General features: G+C 39.7%; 1 protein-coding gene across 1 annotated transcript; it reads left to right on the top strand.

Moving 5' to 3' along the window:
• The first annotated feature begins 705 nt into the window (after positions 1-705).
• Positions 706-22,510, top strand: LOC137095118 (eukaryotic translation initiation factor 3 subunit B-like). The gene is made up of 19 exons (XM_067461397.1): positions 706-1,377; positions 3,055-3,247; positions 4,279-4,398; positions 5,042-5,099; positions 5,383-5,511; positions 6,668-6,825; positions 9,802-9,933; positions 10,732-10,798; positions 11,004-11,050; positions 11,234-11,444; positions 12,690-12,762; positions 13,164-13,286; positions 13,693-13,771; positions 15,685-15,823; positions 16,757-16,882; positions 18,855-18,932; positions 19,203-19,311; positions 21,590-21,706; positions 21,939-22,510. The coding sequence occupies exons 1-18, from the start codon at positions 813-815 to the stop codon at positions 21,691-21,693; spliced, it is 2,511 nt and encodes an 836-aa protein (XP_067317498.1). The 5' UTR covers positions 706-812; the 3' UTR covers positions 21,694-21,706; positions 21,939-22,510.
• The last annotated feature ends 229 nt before the right edge of the window (positions 22,511-22,739 follow it).

Here is a 22,739-nt window from a genome sequence, read left to right as displayed (position 1 = left end):
CTTTGGGCACTTTAATGTGTCAAAAGAGGCAATCTTACAAACACGCCCCCTCTGTCAGAGTTGGTACAGCCCACGTTACCGGTGCGTCATCTTAAGGGACCATTCCATTATGCTCATTGGAGGGGAGCCAGTGGTTTTTCCCTTTGCCACTATTACTTGATATCCTTAAAGCAGACCTACCTAAAAAAAATCATTATTGCTGATCTATCTATCTATCTATCTATCTATCTATCTATCTATGTAATGTAATGTAATGTAATGTAATGTAATGTAATGTAATGTAATGTAATGTAATGTAATGTAATGGGTAAGCTATGCAATGGAATGGTCCAACAGCGCCCCCCCCCGCAGGCCTATACAGTGGACTCGTCCATCAGCGCTGCTTTCAAAGCTACCAATTGAACGCCATCTTGGATTTAACCATTATGCGAAAGGGGGGTCATCTGCGTGCGACTAACAACGTCCCCTTGTTTGTGAGGAGCTAAAACTCGAATAGTTACAGACACAGATCCTATTATTAATAATAATTCGTTTTAAACGGGAGACGGAAAAAATAATAAAGATTATTCGCCATTCTTAGAGATTTTTCCCCCTCTCCTGGAAAAGATGGTTTGGCCCGGGCCAAGCCTCGCGAGAAGTAAGGCAAGGTCTCGCGCACATGGCCCGGCAAAGGAGGCGACTCCTCGCTCGGTGTACGCATGCGCACGCATGCGCGGTTCCTTTTTCCCCCTTTCTGGAGCGGCGGGCGGCTGGAGTGACTCCCCTTCGGTGCGTGAGGCGAGCGGGGAAGGCCGCGACGCCGGTTTGTTCCCATGCAGGAGACCGAGGAGAGCCTGGCGCCCGCCGTTCCCGACGGGGCGGAAGCAGAGGAAGCGGAGGAGGGCTCCGAAGGGGCTGGGAAGAAGCCGGGCGGGCCTAGTGCTTCGGAGGAGCCTGAGGCGAGCAAGGCCGAGGCTGAGGCCTTGCGGGACCACGACGACGAGGAGGAGGTGAAGGAGGACGGCGAGGAGGCAGAGCAGGAGAAGCCGGCCTCGCCCCCGCCTCAGGCCGCTCTCCCCACCGCTGAGGAGGAGAAGCCCCTCAGCCCTGAAGTGAAGGAGGAGGAGGAGGAAAAGGAAGCTTCCGAGGAAGAGACATCTCTAGGAGAGGAAGCCAAAGAGGAGGAGGAGGAAAAGGAGGAGAAGGAGGAGCAGCCCATCACCACCCTCGAGGAGAAGGAGCCTCCCGAACCGAAGGAGGAGAAGGCAGGCGAAGGCGAGGAGGCGCCTCCCTCAGAGAGGGAACCAGAGGAGGAGGAGGAGGAAGAAGAAGAGGAGGAGGAGGACGACATCTCTTTCAGCGACCCCGAGGACTTTGTGGACGACATCGATGAGGAAGGTGGCTATTATTATGGCTTATTATTATTATTATTATCTTGGGTATCAAGTGTTGCCCAGGTTATTAGAAGTCTTTTTTTATTTTACAAAATGCATAAGGTTGTGGGTGAACTACAACTCATATCATGTTCGTGATTCCGCCTGCGTCGCAAGCGCGTTTGGTGGGGACCTCAGACAGGGCCTTTTCTGTGGTGCCCCCCCCCCCCCCCCACTGACTCTGGAACACCCTCCCCAAAGGAAACTAGTCCAATGTGGGCTAGGCAAAACTACAGTGAGGTGGATTTGTAATTGGTTAAATGGACGAACCCAGAGGGTGATTCTCCCCAATGCTTCTTCTTCATCACTGAAGTTGCAGTTCAGGGACATTTTGAGGTCTGTATTTTGCCCACTGATGTATCTCTGTTGCTTGGTCCTTACATGTATTTCTGTGGAAATTGCTGCTTAGGACTCCAATCAAAGTTTTGGGAACTTGTGGCATATTTTATATTTGCTTCTTTTGACATTTAGCAGAATTGTTTTAGGGTCAGTGTATTTGTCATTGCAGAGATAACCTGACATTTTTACTTGACAAAAGATATTAGATATCAATGTGTAGGGTTTGTATTTCAGGGGAGCAAAAATAAAGTTTTATGCTTGTTTCTTAGTGGAACCCATGTGCTTAGATGTGTCTGTGTACCCAGATAACATAGCAGAGGGGATGTGTTGATTCAAGAAAGAATTCTCCCTCCATAGAATGGCTATAGCTGTGATAAGACCTGGATCCAAGTGGCCTAAAGCAGAGTTTGACGCTTTCTTAGCTGGACAATTCTGAGTTATTCTAAGCACAGTAGAAAACAAAAGACCTCCAGTTATCCTGATAGGAACACATACAAAACAAGCATGTCTTGTTTTATTTCTGAATTTCATGGGTTGAGTTCATCAGAATGGCAAACTTCTCTCAGAGCAGTTATAATAGTGGCTGGGATCAGTCTAAATACATAAACTAGAAGAAGCTTCCATCTTCCTGCAATTCTTTTACAATGTATAACAAAAGCATTGTGTTGCCATACTGTGAATAGCATTATGGAGAACAATAATCTTGTTTAGAAGTATCATGCAACCAACTTAGCTCTGTGTGTAATTCTTTATTTGCATTTACAGATTGTGATTTAATTTGAACTTTGTGTAGAACTTGAAGTATACAAATATTGATAGTTTTGCAAAAATTATAGTCATGTAGAACCATTGGTTCTGTCAGTTCATTTTGTGGAAGAGACAGATGCATTTAGTGAAAGGCAACAGTGCCATGGTTTCATCTTGATTTGCTTCTGGATAGGATTAAATGACTCTTGGGAAGCTAGGAAAACTTGTTCAGTTGCTCTGATTAAAGACTTTGAGTATAGTTTTCCTGCTAATTATAATGACGCTACAATGCTCCTCAAAGCATTTGACACAGAAAAGAGGTGGGGAGTGTGTACCTCTCCACATGTGATTACATTGCATCTTTCATTACATTTGTAGGTGGATATACTGTCAGAAGCTGATGGATCTATGGAGGGTGGCATATTCCCCACCCTGACAAAGGGTCTCTGGAAGCATAGGATGACCTCATAAGATTTTAAATACAGTTGTGGACTTGGCTATTCCTTTCCTCCATAGACTCTGAATGCCAATTTCCCCCTTATCTTACCTTCTACAGAATTACTTGGAGATATTCTACAAGAACGTCCACAGGAGGCAGATGGAATTGATTCAGTGATTGTCGTGGACAATGTTCCTCAGGTTGGACCAGACCGTCTTGAGAAACTGAAGAATGTTATCCATAAGATTTTCTCAAAGTTTGGTAAAATTACCAATGAATTCTACCCTGAAGCTGACGGACAGACTAAAGGGTAAGGGCATGAGTGTGATCCTGCAAATTCTAAATGGGTAGATGGGTATTGTGCTCCTTGGAGACTCAGAGGTGAGGTGCACATAATGCTACAATTCCAAAAAGTTAAAGAGGCCTCAATCTGAGATCTTTGCTTGGATCGGGGATTGTCACATGATTTATACACATCTCTGCAGCTTCAAAGTTAGGATGAATGTTGGTATCTTGTCATGCCATGATACTTGGAGCACGGGTGTCTGTTAGTGAAACTACACCTTCACAAACAGGGCTGAAATTTCATTTAAATAGTTATCAATTGAGGGATTCTGGTACAATAAATTATAGAACCATACAAGTTGTGCCACAAGTACACAGTTATACATTTCATATCGTTCGCCAGTTCATTTTAAAAGTGTTATACTAGTATGAAGAATAGCAGAGCTGATCAATAAAAAGTATTGATTAAAAATTCTTATTTTCGGGTCTTGAAAATAGCCTGGAGGTTGTGGTCACATGGCTAGTATGTCATCTTTCTTCTCTCATGTCAAGCTTTCAAATTCCTGTTAAAATTTCTGCTGTCAATTCTGTTGGCCTTAAACAGACCTTCTATTTTTATCCTATCCTGTTCAGTTCGTTTTTGAATCTTAGTTTCTCGTTCAGGTGAAATGTGTGCGGCAAGCGTGTGGTATCTCAGGATTGCTTCTTAGTGGTTTTTTTGGGACACAGTGCAGGATGAACCAATGTTTTTGCCCTTGAAAGAATGTTTGCTGTATGTGAAGGGAAGGGTCTTGCCAAGAGCTGGTTGCCATCCCAGCTGTTGGTCAACATTGTATGTCATTTGCTTATTTATACAAACAAAGTTGGAAGCTGTTATTGACAGACAGCAAGAAAGGATTAGTATTACATTGTTTCCAGTTGAAGTACTGATGTTATTGCTAATTTTTGCTTGAATCCAGAGTATTTTGCCCCTTCGTTTGATGCATCTTCCCTAAGTACACTATGATCTCAAAGTTGCTAGCCAGCATTAAGTCAGTTTTACTTACATTTTTGCAGGTATATCTTCTTGGAATACATGTCTCCAACCCATGCCTTGGATGCTGTTAAAAATGCAGATGGCTACAAGCTGGACAAGCAGCACACTTTCAGAGTGAACCTTTTCACTGACTTTGACAAGTAGGTGCAGTTTTGGATACATTCTTCCTTAGAGATGCAAGGCTGAGTTTTGTAAATACTGTATATACTTGAGTATAAGCCTATTTTTTCAGTCCTTTTTTTAGGCTGAAAAAGTCTCCCTCGGCTTATACTCAAGGTTTTTTTTTATTATTTTACTCTATTATTATTATTATTATTATTATTATTATTACATTTATTATTTTACTCTATTATTATTGCAAGGATATGTAAACACATTTACACTGAAGAAGGTTAGAATAATGCTTTAATCAGAGGACAGTCTTATCTTATTTATTTAAAAACATTTAACGTACCGATGCCTCAATTAATGCAATTTTACTGCAATTTTAATGCAATTTTAATGCAATTTTACTGCTATCTATTTTTATTTTGGAATTTACCAGTAGCTGCTGCATTTCCCACCCTCGGCTTATACTCGAGTCAATCCGTTTTTCCAGTTTTTTATTGTAAAATTAGGTGCCTTGGCTTATATTCGGGTCGGCTTATACTTGAGTATATACAGTACATGCCGCTTTGAATCCCACACATGGGAGAGAAGCGGGATAAATATAATACATAATGATAATAATTCCAATAATATACACATAGATATTATATATTTGGATTTAATCACTTTTTTCAGATATATGACAATCAGTGATGAGTGGGAAATTCCAGAAAAGCAGCCATTTAAAGACCTGGTAAGTGTCAGAAAATACGTTGGTTTGTAAAGTTTAATCTTAAACCACTATGGTTATTATCAGCAGAACAAATGAAAAGTTTGGAGTTGTGTAAAGGAAAAAGCATTCCTTGTTTTCCTTCTTAGAACTGTCTGAAGGCCTAATATTTTATGCTTAATGTTGTTCTTATGGAGTGTTTGAAATGATGAATTTGTTTCTTTTTCTATAGCCAGATAGCCATGTAATATGAAGAAAAGAGAGAGTGTTACCGTACAGCACATTTTAATTTTTTTTTTCTTTGCAGGGGAATTTGCGCTACTGGTTGGAGGATCCAGATTGTAGAGATCAGTACAGTGTGATCTTTGAATCTGGAGATAGGACTACTATATACTGGAATGATGTCAAAGATCCTGTCACAATTGAGGAGCGAACTGTAAGTGTCTCTTGGAGGTTTCTCTGCAAAGTTTGTTTAGTAGCTGTGAATACGGGAAAATCAAATTGGTCATTAGGCTGAATATTCAGTAGGCGGGTGTATGATCCAGGAAACACAGGAAGTTGAGAGTGCATTAATGCATGGCATCAGGTAGTTGGTTCTGCCAGTGAGAGAGTCTCATGTTCTCAAGATTCATATCTTCAAAATACAAAGTGGAATAAAACGATTTTTTAATAAATTGATACGGGGATTGACATCAGGCCTTGTTTGCTTACTTAAGTCAAGGAATTAGCTTCTTGAAGATTAAAGGAAAGGTGTGTGTGTGTGTGTGTGTGTGTGTATATATATATATATATATATATATATAAATATAAATGTAGATTATCATCTAGCAAACAGTATTTTTAATTTGAGATATTCTACCTTCCCATTTATTGGCATGCAGTGTGTGTGTGTGTGTGTGTGTGTGTGTGTGTAGATAAAGAGAAAGAAGGTTATAGTGGTTTTACGAACCTTCCAGGAATTTAAGCTCATCTGGGGAGGACCTGCTCTTGATCCCATCTGCCTCACAGGCGCGCCTGGTGGGGACGAGGGACAGAGCCTTCTCAGTGGTGGCCCCTCAGCTGTGGAACTCCCTTCCTGGGGATATTAGATTGGCCCCTTACCTCCTGACCTTTAGGAAAAGAGTAAAAACCTGGCTCTTCGAGCAACCTTTTGGAACCTCATGGTAACCAGATAAATTCAGTATTGTAAACGAATATGGAACGGCTTAACGAGACAGATGGACATGGATTTAAACCCAGAAGTCATTGATTTTAATAGTTTTAAATTGTTTTTATATGAATTTTATGTGATTTAACCTGTTTTAAACTATGTATTTATGTGTATTTGGCATCTAATTGTTGCCAGTCTGTACACCGCCCTGAGTCGCCTTCAGGCTGAAAAGGGTGGGATAAAAGCGTGGTAAATAAATAAATAAATAAATAAAACCCATCACTTCTAACTCTTGCCCCATTTTGAGCTCAGTATTGCTTTCCTTTCACTTTAAACATCTTTTTGGGAGTCTGGGATCTATGTATCATTCTCCAAATAATATTTTGTACATCTATTTTTAAGCAAGATAGAAAACGCATGCTGCATATTTTGTTCCCCACAGCGATGGACAGAAACGTATGTACGCTGGTCTCCAAAGGGCACCTATCTGGCTACATTCCATCAGAGAGGCATTGCACTCTGGGGTGGAGAGAAATTCAAACAAATTCAGAAGTTCGGCCATCAGGGAGTACAGCTCATTGACTTCTCGCCTTGTGAAAGGTACTCTTAAACAAGGATCCTGTTGCATCCGAAGGAATTGGAAAAAAATGTTACTGTTGCACCAGCTTTTGGGATACTCTTCAGTTTGTTATACGTGTAAAGCATTAATCTCAACTTGGGATTTGTCAGTGGTAAAAAATGAGGGCAGCAAGACCTGGAAGCAGAAAGGGATAATTACCATCATTGTGATCATTCACAATTGTTAGATAATATCACAGATATAATCGTGTTGGTGAGTTTAAGTGACAAATGTAATCTGACTTTAAAATCTTTGTTCAAGATTTATTCAATTGTTTTGAGTCGAATGTTCAGTAGTTCAGAAACTGACTATTACACTGAAAGTGTCCAGAAAGGTTCTTTAGAATATGAAATGTTTGGGTGTCAAAACAGAGCATATTATTCATATAGGAATCCTGATACAGGGATAGGCAATGTGCCAGCCCAACTGTTGGTGAAGGATGATGGGAATTCTAGTTCTACAACATTTGAAAGAGAGGTGACATGTCAAGGTGGATCATGTTTTTCAAGGCTATGCCATTCTATCATCCCGGTATCCTCCATGGCCTGTTTATTTGTATTGCATACTTTGCAGGGCGCAGTGTGAAGCTGATAGTTTGGGCTGTTGCCCAAGCAGTTGTAAATAGCTCTGTTGAAAACTGACCAGTGTGATCTTAATTTAATTTTCTGACTTGGCCAATTGAGCCAGGCCTGAATGGGATGCCTGTCTTTTCCTGAGTCACGCTGACAGCAAGAATAGTCTCTTGACTGTTAGACACAACCTCCTGCAGACATTAGTATCCTACATCCTCACAATCATGGAAAAGCAGAAAATATGTCTTTTGATAAGGCATGGTTCCTGACAATACAAAAGATATGCTTGTATTACTCAACGTTATAAACCAGAACCAGACTCTGCAGTTTTCAGACTTGCTTTATGCTTGGTTTTAAAGCAGGGGTCATCAAACTTTTTAAACAGAGGGCCAGGTTACAATTGGAAAAAAAACCACATGAATGAATGGGTTGTTGTAGGTTTTTCCAGGCTATATGGCCATGTTCTGGAGGCAATTTTTCTCCTGACGTTTCGCCTGCATCTATGGCAAGCATCCTCAGAGGTAGTGAGGTCTGTTGGAAGTAGGAAAATGGGTTTGTATATCTGTGGAATGACCAGGGTGAGACAAAGGACTTTTGTCTGCTGCATGAATTAATTCCTATGCACGTTGCACATATCTTATTTGTAGTACAACCCCCCCCCTTAAAAACAATGCAATAATTAAAATGAATAACAATTTTGACAAATATAAACATTAGTATTTAAATGGGAAGGTTGGGCTTGCTTTTGGCTGATGAGATAGGATTGTTGTTGTTCACTTTCAAGTTGTTTCAGACTTAGGTTGACCCTGAGCGAGGGCTGGGTAAATGACTGTATCCGGCCCCCGGGACATAGTTTGAGTACCCCTGTTTTAAAGGATAAAAACTGTATATTTGAGTCTGGAACCTCAAGTCTCAGTGGTGTCCAGGGGAGCATTTGCACAATTAAAACTTGTTCCAGTTGTGCCTATACCTTTGGAAGTCAGACTTGGCCACTATAGTCCACGCTCTGGTTACATCCCGAATAGACTACTGAAATGCCCTCTATGTTCAGACAGTTCAGAAACTCCAAGTGGTCTAATGGGCAGCAGCCACATTGCTTACCTAAGCAGCATACAGGGAGCATACCACCCCACCCATTGTGTTAGCTCCATTGGCTGCCCGACTGCTACCGAGCACAATTTAAAGAGTGGCTTTAGCCTATAACGCCCTAAACAATTCCAGCCCAGCTTATCCGTCCAAACGGATCTCCCTCTGTGAACCACAGTCAGCTACTTCCCTTTTAGTTTTCAGTAAGAAAGTTAAAGCATGGCTATAGGGCCAAGCTTTTGGAGATTAACTGCAGTGCAATAAATGCACAAAGAATGGATTACTGCAGTGCACTCTACATGGGTCTGCCTTTGAAGACTGTTCAGAAACTCCAGCTAGTCCAACGGGCGGTCTTGACCTATAAAGTTCTATACGGCCCAGTTTACTTGTCAGAACGCATCTCCCTCTAGGTCCCACCTTGTAGTTTAAGATCATCCGGGGAGGCCCCGCTCTTGCTCCTGCCAGCATCGCAAATGCATCTGGCGGGGACGAGAGACAGGGCAGTGGTTCTCAACCTGTGGGTCCCCAGATGTTTCGGCCTTCAACTCCCAGAAAACCTTAACAGCTGGTAAACTGGCTGGGATTTCTGGGAGTTGTAGGCCAAAACACCTGGGGACCCACAGGTTGAGAAACACTGAGATAGGGCCTTCTCGGCTATAGCCCCCTGCCTGTGGAACTCGCTTCCCAATGAGATAAGACCGGCCTCATCCCTCCTGTCTTTTAGGAAGAAATTAAAATTGTGGTTTTGGGACCAGGCTTTTGGACAGCAGGCATAATAGCACTTTAGATGTGGAATTCGACTGGAATGGTGATATATGGCTGACATTACTGTTTTTATGGTTTTAATTAATGCTTTATTTATTGTTTTAATTGTTGTTTTATTGTATTGTTATATGTACCAGCATCAAATTGTTGCCAAGTGTAAGCCGTCCTGAGTCCCCCTTCGGGGGTTGAGAAGGACAGGGTAGAAATGCTATATATAAATAAATAAATAAATAAATAAAATATGTGCAATGACATTTTGGAATGACCCTGGACTGCGACATTGGATTATGTGATTTTAATAATTGATGCAACTGTTTTTATATGTTTTAATTCAGTTTTTAATGTAAATGTTTTTACCAATTGTATGTTTTTAAGGCATTGAATTGTTGCCGATATGTGAAGCTGCTATGAGTCCCCCTAGGGATTGAAAAGGGTGGGGCGCAAATATAGTAAATGAATGAATATATATATATGGAGAGGTGATTGCAATTTATATGTTGCTATAAAACATCTTTTTTTCTCCTCTGTGTGAAGGTATCTAGTGACCTTCAGTCCTCTAATGGACACGCAAGATGACCCTCAAGCGATCATTATCTGGGATACCTTAACTGGACAGAAGAAACGAGGATTCCACTGTGAAAGCTCAGCACATTGGCCCATTTTTAAGTATGTTATAAAGGGCGACCCCCCTCCCTGGCCCGCAAAATAATAAACATAGATATACTACATATACTCGAGTATAAGCCTAGTTTTTCAGCCACCTTTTTAGGCTGAAAAAGCTCCCCTCGGCTTATACTTGAGTCAAGGTTATTTATTCTTTTACTCTGTTATTAGTATTATTTTATTACATTTATTATTTTACTCTATTATTATTATTATTATATTTACATTATTTTGCTCTATTATTATTCTATGCATTATTTTTCTCTATTATTATTACATTTACAGCATTTTACCCTATTATTATTATTATTAGTAGTAGAAGTACATTTATTATTTTAATATTATTATTATTATTACATTTACAGTATTTTACCCTTACTACATTTATTATTTTACTCTATTATTACTGTTTTTATTGCATTTTCATTATTTCACTCTTATTTTTATTATATTATTTTAATAATAAGTACATTTACATGGAAGTAGGTTAGCATAATGGTTTAATAAGAGTTGGACAGTCTTACCTCAAATTACAGTTTTATGTAAATATTCAAAAACATTTAGCCTATTGGTGCCTCAATCAATGTAATTTTATTGGTATCTATTTTTATTTTGAAATTGACCCATAGTGGATGCATTTCCCACCCTCGGCTTATACTCGAGTCAATACGTTTTCCCAGTTTTTGGTGATAAAATTAGATGCTTATATTCGGGTCAGCTTATATTCGAGTAAATACGGTATATATATATACAGTTGTCAAAGAAAACTAAATCAGTTTTCTTGAAATTCTTTCTTTTTAGGTGGAGTCATGATGGAAAATTCTTTGCTCGAATGACATCTGATACACTTAGCATCTATGAAACACCTGTAAGTTAGTTAGTTCCTTCCCTTCTTCCATCTTATGACCTAATTGATGTTTCTAAGTGTTATGTGCTTAAAGTTAAATATATGTTTAGGAATTAGAATGGAAACACTCATAACTAATCAATCCTAAACCTCACATGCCATGAGGGTTTTATCTGAGTGGAGTATGGGTTTGCAAAAATAACTTTGTGGATGTCTTCTCTTGCAGTCTATGGGTCTGTTGGACAAGAAAAGTTTGAAAATCCAAGGGATCAAGTAAGTATCCTTCACTTCCTTTTTGATTCCCAATTGATGTGCCTGATTTCCATTCTTCTAGATTAGAAATGGATTTATTTCCTTTACTGAAGTCTGGGAAATTAGACTTTACACTCTTTTGAAAATAAATGTGTAAAGAGGCAGTGATGTCGTAGTTTTTAATTCCTGCTTTTTGTCCATCAGAGATTTTTCCTGGTCTCCCGGTGGCAACATAATTGCCTTTTGGGTGCCTGAAGACAAAGATATCCCTGCAAGGGTGACCCTGATGCAACTTCCGTCCCGACAAGAGATGAGAGTGCGGAACCTGTTCAATGTGGTGGACTGCAAGCTGCACTGGCAAAAGAATGGGGATTATCTATGCGTAAAGGTTGACAGAACCCCTAAAGGGACACAGGTAGGGAGCTCTTTTGCTTATCTATGAAACTAGTTGGTACTCTGAAAAGTTTTTGATTTTTATTATTGTCAAAACCAATGATGATACAAGCACATTCTTTCTATGTTGGATATTTGCCAGTCTTGTTCTAGCTTAGCATTTGCAGTTAGTTACCGCCACCAAGAAGAGCGCTGTAGTTTTGATGTTTGGTGCATAATTCTCATTCTTGCTGTAGTAAATAAGCAATACGAGCCCATCTTTTTCTAGGGTAGAAATTAGAAATTGTGGATGTCTGAGGGCTCCCCTTTTCTCATTTTCAGTCCTTTGCAATAATGAACTAAAATTCTAGTTTTTTACCTTTTAGCATTTGGGGCTTTTTGAGGGGATGGGGAATAATAATTAGCAGAAAGCTATACTTACTGGGATTTTTAAAATATACAAGTCTGTTTTTTATCAGGAAAAGTCAGATGTGCGGATCAAAAACCTACTATAGATCCCATAATGCTTACTCCTCTTTGGATTGAGATTTTTTTATTTCATGTCAAAAGCATTGCAAATAACTGATAAAAATAGAAGGAGCGCAAGCAGCGAAATAGTTTTAGACTAAAAACAGCGACTCGTTGACTGTAGCTTTAAACAGTATTTCCTCTGTGCATGAGGCAGGGCATGGTGGGCAAACATACAGGTGTGGAGTTGTTTGTTCTGCTCCACAGTTGCACAAGGTAGAGGGTTCTTCTAGATAGTTCCATTCTGCCAGGTTGTCTTTTGCACTTCAGAGTCTGTTCAGGGACTTCCACATTGCCCATTCTTGGTTTGCCTCTGGAGGAAAACCTTTGGGGGGGGGGGGGCACCCAGTTGGAATTGCTTAATTTTGCTGTTAATGGAGAAGCATTTAGAGGAGTGGTGGGTCTTATGAGGCTTTTCATTGATTTAAGTCTACTGGGAGGAGTGTTGTAGTAGGCATGCAGCTGGCTTTCATAGTGTTCAACCTTATTTCTCTTGTAATTGGCAGAAACTCTTGTAATTGGCAGTGCCAGCTAGCTTATAGAGTCTACCCACAGGTCTAGGTTTGACGCATCCTGTGATCATTCTACATGTTTCATTCGGTGTTATATTCACCTACTTTGCGTGGAAAGATTTATGAATGAGATTATATATGTAGATGAATGCTCAAATGTAAATGGTTACAAGCCAGCTACTTTCACTCTGTTAATCATGTTTCTTTTGAGTTCTTAGAATGATGATGTGCATGTATTTCCTTTCCAGGGTGTAGTGACTAACTTTGAAATCTTCCGCATGAGGGAGAAGCAAGTTCCAGTTGACGTGGTGGAAATGAAAGGTAAAGGATGCATTTTGGATTGATGCGGCTTGATAATATGGGGCTTTCCTTATTCTCATTTTTTTTATTTCTGTATTATTTTTAAGACGAGAGAGGCATAATTAACTCCAGAAGCCATAATTCTTTGTTCCAGTGAATGTTTATATCCTGCTTAGGCTGGAGCTCACACTGGTTTAAGAGAAGGTTCCCAGGTAGTCACCCATCCAGTGCCTGGCCAAATCTTGACCTGCTTGTTTTAATTTGAGTCCCTGTGCTATTTGTTTTCAGATAATCTCATAGGGCACTTTGGATGATCTTTTTGCCGTGAATTGGAAAGGTGTTCATAGAATCTCTAATCTTCCTTTTTCCACTTCGCTGAACTAACATTACCAGTCTTATAAAGTCTTTTGTTTTTCTTGCAGAAAGCATCATAGCCTTTGCTTGGGAGCCAAATGGAAGCAAGTTTGCTGTGCTGCACGGAGAATCGCCACGGATATCCTGTTCCTTCTACCATGTGAAGAACAACGGGAAGATAGAGCTCATTAGTAAGTGGAGTTTCATCTGTTGCCATCAAAAGGAGTTTGAAAAGCTTTTGTGCAAAGTGCAACAACAATGACTTCTGGAACCCACTGTTTAGAATGTTATTTGATTACTAAGAAGTATTAAATGTTAGAGAGACTAGATATCTAAAGGATATAAATAAATAAATTATTATTATTATTATTATTATTATTATTATTATTAAGATGCACCCTAATTTCAGTATTACCACCGCCAACAAAAAATAGAAAAGTTACATCTGTGATTCTAAGACACACCAATTTTTTAATAGGAAAAAAGTGTGTCTTTGAATTAAAGGAATGGTTTGTGTGAATTTATTGCTAGATACCTTATTACCTAAAAAAGAAGGAAGTTAAATCATAACGTCATGGTCTTTTTTTTCCTCCTCAGAAATCTTTGACAAGCAGCAGGCCAACACGATATTCTGGAGTCCTCAAGGACAGTTTGTGGTGCTGGCTGGCCTCAGGAGGTGAATATCATGACTAACTTAAGAGAGAATCTCAGTGGCAAACACAACATACCATATATACTCAAGTATAAGTTGAGTTTTTCAGCAGTTTTTTTGAGGCTGAAAAAGCCTCCCTTGGCTTATATTCGAGTCAAGGTTATTTATTATTTTCCTCTCTTATTGTTTTTATTACATTTATTTTACTCTATTATTACTATTATTACATTTTCATTGCTTTACTATTACTGTTATTACATTTATTTTACTTTGTTATTATTGGAAGGATACATAAGCACATTTACATTGAAGAAGGTTAGAATAATAGTTAAATCAGAGTTGGACAGTCTTATTTTAAAGTACAGTTTTATGTACATATTCAAAAACGTTGAACCTACTGATGCCTCATTAAATGTAATATTGGTATCTATTTTTATTTTGAAATTTACCAATAAGCTGCTACATTTCCCACCCTCAGCTTATACTCGAGTCAATACATTTTTCAGGTTTTTTTGTGGTAAAATTAGGTGCCTTGGCTTATATTCAAGTCACCTTATACTCATAGAATCCTTGAGCTGGAAGAAACCTCATGGGCCATCCAGTCCAACCCCATTCTGCAACGAAGCAGGAAAATTGCATTCAAAGCGTCTCTGACAGATGGCCATCCAGCCTCTGTTTAAAAGCCTCCAAAGAAGGAGCCTCCACCACACTCTGGGGCAGAGAGCTCCACTGCTGAATGGCTTTCACAGTCAGGAAGTTCTTCCTAATATTCAGATGGAATCTCCTTTCCTGTAGTTTGAAGCCATTGTTCTGCATCCTAGTCTCCAGGGCAGCAGGAAAAAAAAAGCTTGCTCCCTCCTCCCTGTGACTTTCTCTCATATATTTATGACTGGCTGTCATGTCTCCTCCCAGTCTTATCTACTTCAGGCTTAACATGTCCAGCTCTTTAAGCCGCTTCTCATAGGGCTTGTCCTCCAGACCCTTGATCAGACCCTAGAGTATAAGCCTAGTTTTTCAGCCCATTTTTTAGGCTGAAAATGTCCCCCTTGGCTTATAATCGAGTCAAGGTTATTTATTCTTTTACTCTGTTATTATTATTATTATTATTATTACTACTACTACTATTATTTCATTTATTATTTTATTCTATTTATTATTATTACATGTATCATTTTACTCTATTATTATACATTTATTATTTTACCGTATAATTGTTGTTATTGCTACATTCATTATTTTACTCTTTTATTATTATTACATTTGTTATGTTGCTCTCTTTATTATTATTGGAAGGATATGTAAGCACATTTACATTAAAGAAGGTAAATAATCATTTAATCAGAGTTGGACAGTCTTATCTTAAATTACAATTTTTGTATATATTCAAAAATATATAACCTACTGATTTCTCAATGAATGTAATTTAATTGGTATCTATTTTTATTTTGCATTTTACCACTAGCTGCTGCATTTCCCACCCTCGGCTTATACTCGAGTCAATCCGTTTTCTCAGTTTTTTGTGGTAAAATTAGGTGTTGGCTTATACTCGAGTATATATGGTATTTTTGGGGGTTTTTTTTTTTTGGCTTTTAAAGTCTCTTCTGCTGTGTTTTTCAGTATTTTTATGAGTGATGGTCACTCATTGGCCTGATAGGTGTATTATGTCCAAATTTTGTGTCAGTTCGTTCAGTGATTTTTGAGTTATGCTGATCCCATAAACAAACATTACATTTTATTTATATAGATATTTCTTTGGTGCCTCATAGCCATTTAATATTTCTGGGCTGTAAGATGAACTGTTACTTGGAACTGTTCTGTAGAATCTTAGATCAGTAAATTTGCGTTTTCCTTTCATATGGAAGAAACATAAGTCCCCTTTTCCAAAAAGTGTGTGCGTTCGTTTACTATACATACAATTTTTTTCCCTTTCTGTGCAGCATGAATGGTGCCTTAGCATTTGTAGATACATCTGACTGCACCATGATGAACATTGCTGAGCATTACACTGCCTCCGATGTCGAATGGGATCCCACAGGCCGCTACGTCATCACCTCCGTGTCTTGGTGGAGTCACAAGGTATTCTGAAAACTATTTTCGTATTTTATCCAACTTACGTTTTAAAGGATTGAGTGCATTGCTATCCATTTAGATAGCGTTTTGTATTTGAGCCCTTGGCAGGTCTATTCATGATTACACTGCTCTGGAAGATTCAGGACATCATTGTTTCTATTTCTCTTTTTCATTCCTGGGAGAAGTATATAGCAGTTCTGCTCTTACTAAAAAGAACAGTAGTGATGCAAACATCACCACGGTGTTTGTTTTCCCAAACCAAGTGCTCTATATATTCAGTAGGGTTCATAGTTCCTGAGGAAGGATATGATTTTATGACACTGCCATTCTCTTCTTGTTTCTGGCTCTATTGAATCACCCTTGAAGTATGTACTTTAGATTTTTTCAGGCTGTTTCCTCATTTCATTGTGATGCTTTGATTTCTCCTGGTGAATGACAGTCTGTGTGAATGCATTTTTCCACATAATTCAGATCATTATACTAAACTAGGGGTCCTCCAACTTTGTAAACAGAGGGCCAGGTTTATAATTTGGAAAAAAATATGAATGAATTCCTATGCACACTTCACAATAATTAAAATGAAGAACAATTTTAACAAATATAAACTTATTAGTATTTCAATGGGAAGTGTGGGCCTTCTTTTGACTGATGAGATAGGATTGTTGTTGTTGTTGTTGTTGTGTGCTTTCAAGTTGTTTCAGACTCAGGTTGACCCTGAGTGAGGGCAGAGTAAATGACCTTGGCTGTATCTGGCCCCCGGACCTTAGTTTGGGGACTCCTGTACTAAACGTTTACCATTTGAAAGTGAAAGCACATGTTTGTTCTGTTTAGACGTTTCACATTGTAGTACTGGTGGATGCTCTGGCCTCAGACCTGCATGTTGGCAACCACAGAATGCTGCAGCATGTATGTTACAACTTGATTGTAATGTATTTCCAGGTGGACAATGCCTATTGGCTGTGGACTTTCCAGGGACGCCTCCTCCAGAAGAACAACAAAGACCGATTCTGCCAGTTACTGTGGAGACCCAGGCCGCCTACTTTGCTCACCCAAGATCAGATCAAGGTGTTGTACCCCTTCTAGTGAGAGGCTTTGTGTAATCTGCTACAATTAGATCCCATAACTGTGTAACCACATCCACAGTTTCACACCTTTGGCGGGAAATTATGCCCTTATGAATTTGATATACCCTCCAGGCTTCCCTTGGAAGTCACCATAGTTACCCTGGAGGACCTCCAAATTCCAAAATAGAATACCTCTCTAGGAATTTCTGTATCCTCCAGGGCAATACTATGATATGCTGGGACCAAAAAAGAAGCAATTTAATGGTGTTTGGCTGTATCCACAGTTTTATGTAACTGTGGTCTGGCCAAGAATTAATCTTGCCCACTAGTCTTGCCATAGTAATGTTTTTTAAAAGTAGAACTCACTGATTAGCAATTGGACTGTTTGTACTTAGATAGTGATTATGCAAAATTGCTGTTACCGGGAACCACCTCTGTACTTAACACACACTCCAGTCCAAGATAAAATAACAAAGCAGTTTATTGAAGAATATATATGAAAATCAAATCATATATATGATGCTATGGCTGTTAATACTGTTTTTATTGTTTTTAATGAATGTTCTATTTATTGTTTTAATTGTTATTATATTGCTTTGCTTATATCTAGTGGCATCAAATTCATGCCAAATGTAAGCTGTTCTGAGTCCCCCTTCGGGGGTTGAGAAGGAACAGGGTAGAAATACTTGAAATAAAAAGTAAATTAATAAAATTCAGCAAAATAGTCCAAATATCAGGAATAATCCACAACAATCAAAGTACAGGAGTAGCATCAAAAACCAGGAACACCAAAGCAGAATAAATCCAAAACATGAGGTTCAGGAACAATCTGCAAACTTGGAATCATGAGACATGAACAAAAGGAAACATGGAACTAGAGATCCCTTGACTTGACAATAGATCTATACTCAATCACTACCATTACCTGGACTAACGGACCCATCTGCTGAGCTAGCTAATATAGAGAGAAAATCATGCCTTCTGCCCTTGGAAACTGATAAGCATTCCTTTGCTAACAATTGTCTTGAGTTTCATACACTCTTCTGAGAAGCCCTATGTTGATGGAACGTTAATCTTCTATCTAACTGCTCAGAAGCTTGTCCACCTGGACTGTCCTTTTCATCCTCTGAACTCAGATATGTTTGTGACCTGGCTTCCCTAATGAACGTGGGGACAAGAGACAGGGCTTTCTCGGTGGTGACACCCCCCCACCTGTCGAACCCATTCCCCAGCGAAATTAGGTCAACTGCTTCCCTCCTGTCCTTCAGGAAAAAGTTGAAAACGTGGCTATGGGACCAGGCATTTGGATAGTAGGTTGATAAATGATGACAATGCTATGGTAAATGGACTATGGACAGGCTCTGGACCAAGTAGTTGATTGTAGAACTCAGATTTAGATTTGGCCAATTAATTGAATTTTCACTATTTTAAATGGTTTTAATTTATATTAATGTTTTACCTATTTTGTAATTGCTGTTTTATTTGTGTGTATATGGGAGGCATCGAATTGTTGCCAGCTGTAAGCCACCCTGAGTCCCCCATCAGGGGTAGAGAAGGGCGCGGTAGAAATACTTGAAATAAAATAAATAAACTGTGTTTTAGGAATGTGGCCTTCAGACCGCTCATTTTCAGGGTATAAAATCTCTGGTTGACTTGCAGACCCAGAATCCCCAATGTCATCAGAATGACTTTACAAGCCCAGAAACCCCAGAGAGATCTGGTACAGGCACAATCAAAGGCTGAACTACAACAATTGCCCTTTATCAATTTAATTACTGGTATGAACAGAAGACTAAAGGGAAATCTGGAAGATTCGGGACATCTTCATAATTAAGGGGGGAAAACCTGTAAAATATTCTAAAAAATCTGGAGGATTGTTGCATAGGTTACTGAGTGCTTGAAAACCACCAACTTTCCATATTAACAAGAAAACCTTATTGACATGCTTTTAAACTATTTTTTCCTCCTTGTAGCAAATCAAGAAGGACCTGAAGCGCTACTCCAAAATATTTGAACAGAAAGATCGTCTCAGCCAATCCAAAGCCTCAAAGGTAAACTAAATCATTCTTCCTATGGGAAAAATGGAGCAGAAATTATAATTTGGGAGTAGTACCCCAAACTGTCTTTTCACCATAAAAGTGGACATTTTGTTTGCACTAGAGAAAACTGCTTGGTACTGTAGTTCTTTGGAAATATTTGACAAGGAAGAATTTTGAGAACTACAGTCTTGGAAGAAACTACTTTTTCCAAATAATAACAATTGGACAGATTTCTAAGTACAACATGAAGGCAGGTTTTAACAGCAACCTTCTTTTCCGTAGGAATTGGTAGACAGAAGGCGAACAATGATGGAAGAGTTCAAGAAATACCGCCAAATGGCGCAAGAGCTGTACATGAAACAGAGGGATGAGCGGCTAGAACTCAGAGGAGGTAACTTGGGAGACATTGCCACACGAACGGGGGATAATGGGTATTGTAACCAAACAGCACTTGTGGTTCTGAGGTTAGGTAAAGACTAAAGGGCATTTTAATGCCAGACATCCTATCCACTAGACTTGTATCTAAATTCATACCCCATTCTCCTGACTAAACTGAACAAATTGCAGGCTTTCCGGTGTCATAGTATCCCCACACCTATCGGCTCTAGTCATGATGTCTAATGACGAGGAATATAGGAGTTGTGGGCCACATAAAATGACATGGGGAGCTGGATTTATCCCATGGGCCTTGAGTTTGACACCTGTGCTGTTAGTGGAAGAACGTACATGGCATCACTTTTGAAAAAATGGCACTCAACCTTCTTGAAAAGGAAAAACGATGTCATATCCTTTTGGCAAATGTGAATCTCCATGAAGATCTGGAGACCACCTTTTGAAAACCACTGGTCAAAGAAAGGCAGGACCTTGTTAGAAGTCACCCCTTTCAAATAGTGATGTTCACAAGCATTCATGCAATGGCACACAGGTAACTCAGTTGTTAAACTAATAAACTGTATTTGAACTGCCAGGGACAAAGACATGGCATGGCACGTGCACACACACAAAACTAGCTAGCAGAGAAATGTTTCTTTGAAGTAGAAGTTAAAATTGCAGTTGTCCAAAACATATACTCTCCTTTGAAACCTCTTAGTTTAAAAACGTGTACTGAGACAAAAAAAGGTCTTCTTGAAAAAAGTTACATACCTTGTTTACTCACAAACATCTTGTATTAATTCAGCGTACAGGCACATTTATGGAGTTTCTCTGTGTTGAGAACACAGGGCATCATTCTTAATCAATAGTCCAGAGTCTTTAAGTATACATCTTATGAAAGTCCAAAGTGTATAACTGTATTTACTTCTTCTCAAAGCAAACAAACAGGAAAGGAGATTCCACCTGAATATTAGGAAGAACTTCCTAACTGTGAGAGCTGTTCAGCAGTGGAACTCTCTGCTCCGGAGTGTGGTGGGCGGCTCCTTCTTTGGAGGATTTTAAGCAGAAGCTGGATGGCCATCTGTGGGGGGGGGGGGGGGGGGCTTTGAATGCGATTTTCCTGCTTCTTGGCAGAATGGGGATGGACTGGATGGCCCACAAGGTCTCTTCCAACTCTGATTCTACATAATAAACTGTTCCTGCATAAGTCCAAAAGGTATCTGCTTCCATTGAAGTCCAAAAGCGTACTGAATAACAAAAATTGAGTCTTGAGTCTGCACATGTGTGTAGCCCCTCCCACACCAAAGAGGTACAGTCAAACTGGCAAATCCATATATATGTACAAAACAGTTTAGCAAATATATACATTAACAAACAAATAGTGAAGGCTTGGAAGGGTTGTTATTTCAACAGTCATTAACTCAGAGCCCCTCCCCAGCACTAACCGCTGCTCTGAGATCAGAGTGAAGAAAGGGGCCAGGAAGGCAGTTTGATCTTGTCTCCTGCACTGTGCTTATAATATAATATATAATATATAATAGTATATACATAATATTGATAATATTATAATGTAAGACAATATAATACTAATAATATGATGTGACCTTATAATTATATATTTTATATTAAATGTAATACTACTGATAATATTACAGAATAATGTTATAGTACAATGTAATCATAGAATCAAAGAGTTGGAAGAGACCTCCTGGGCCATCCAGTCCAACCCCCTGCCAAGAAGCAGGAGTATTGCATTCAAATCACCCCTGACAGATGGCCATCCAGCCTCTGCTTAAAAGCTTCCAAAGAAGGAGCCTCCACCACACTCCGGGGCAGAGAGTTCCACTGCTGAACGGCTCTCACAGTCAGGAAGTTCTTCCTCATGTTCAGATGGAATCTCCTCTCTTGTAGTTTGAAGCCATTGTTCCTTTGCATCCTAGTCTCCAAGGCAGCAGAAAACAAGCTTGCTCCCTCCTCCCTGTGGCTTCCTCTCACATATTTATACATGGCTGTCATATCTCCTCTCAGCCTTCTCTTCTTCAGGCTAAACATGCCCAATATATAATATTGTGTTATGGTTATAATATATATTGTATTTACTTTTTACTTATAAGCCGCTCTGAGTTCCCTTTGGGGTGAGAATATAAATGTCGTAAATAAATAACTCAGGAAATGGACCTGTCATCTCAGCAATTTCGCTGTGCGCTAGTATGATTCACAGTCTGTTTTATCTGGAAGATAATGGAATCTGCAAGACTTTGGTGAATCCAGGACTTATGTCTTCCCCTTTGTTCCAGGAGTGGACACCGATGAGCTGGACAGCAATGTAGACGACTGGGAGGAGGAGACCGTTGAATTTTTTATCAATGAAGAAATTATTACAGTTGTCGAGCCAGAGTAATCCGAAAACTGTGGTAAGCTCTCCTTGTGTTAGATCAGTGGTTCTCAACCTTTGGGTCCCCAGATGTTTTGGCCTACAACTCCCAGAAATCCTAACAGGTGGTAAACTGGCTGGGATTTCTGGGAGTTGTAGGCCAAAACACCTGGGGACCGACCACTGTGTTAGACGGTTAGTAAGAAGTGGTGGTGGGCAGCATGTTGAAATGCTCAAGTCCTTAAGTTAACTTTCTCCTCATTCTCTTGCAGCACCACCACATCTTACATCGAGAAGGGAAATCGTTCATTTTCAAAAGGTCTACACAGCTTGGAATTCTGACAACTCCATCTTATCTCTCTGGACGGTGAATGCCTAGGGTTTATTCATTCTGACACATTGTAGTGCCTTCTGGTTCTCACTGCCTCCCGTGGGGTCCTTTGAAAGGCGGCACTGCTTTTAAATTTTTATTCTATTCCCAGGAGAGGGTTTGGCTTAATTTTTAATATTCTACCCACCGGTATTTGCTGCTTGGCACACCTGAGCAGGGCTCCCTAACTGGGCAGCTTGGAACTGTTGCCCTTTCCAGCACAGCCTTGGCCCATTTTCCAGCATCTTGCCACAACACACACCATGCTTCAGTTTGCAGTGGACTGCGTCCCAAACGCACGGACCGGCGTGGGTTTTGTCAGGGCAAAGACCAGCAAAAGAACAGTTCTCTGCGCGGCGTGCTTTAGTGTGCTGAAGCAGCACTACAGTGGGCTTTACCCTCCTCCCTTCAGATTGACAGGATCTCTCCACAGGTTGAAGATTGGAAATAAAGCAGACCTGTATGCTTAACAAAGGAAGCTGTCTTGCGTGTCATTTGAATCACTGAAATGCCTTGGTTTGGTGTTTCCTGTCAAATTTTGCATCCATTTGCATCCATATCCTTTGTGCCTCATGTTGGGCGAGTGGGCTTATTAACAAAAGACCCTCCCCATAAATGTATAGCAGAGAGACTTCTTAGCACCAGTAGCCAAAAACACACAGACCAATGTTACATCTTCCATAGGAGGCTTTTCTTTGTAGCA

Source organism: Anolis sagrei, chromosome Y (genome assembly GCF_037176765.1).
Source record: "Anolis sagrei isolate rAnoSag1 chromosome Y, rAnoSag1.mat, whole genome shotgun sequence".
Taxonomy (NCBI): Eukaryota; Metazoa; Chordata; class Lepidosauria; order Squamata; family Dactyloidae; genus Anolis; species Anolis sagrei.
Note: the sequence above shows the minus strand (reverse complement) of the source record. Positions and strands in the feature narration are given on the sequence as shown.

Bases quoted from the DNA above. Each gene is read 5' to 3' on its own strand.
- LOC137095118 (XM_067461397.1), top strand. From the start codon at position 813: ATGCAGGAGACCGAGGAGAGCCTGGCGCCCGCCGTTCCCGACGGGGCG. The intron at 9,934-10,731 runs GTATGTTATAAA...CTTTCTTTTTAG, and splicing joins GCACATTGGCCCATTTTTAA to GTGGAGTCATGATGGAAAAT. The intron at 18,933-19,202 runs GTAAACTAAATC...TCTTTTCCGTAG, and splicing joins GCCAATCCAAAGCCTCAAAG to GAATTGGTAGACAGAAGGCG.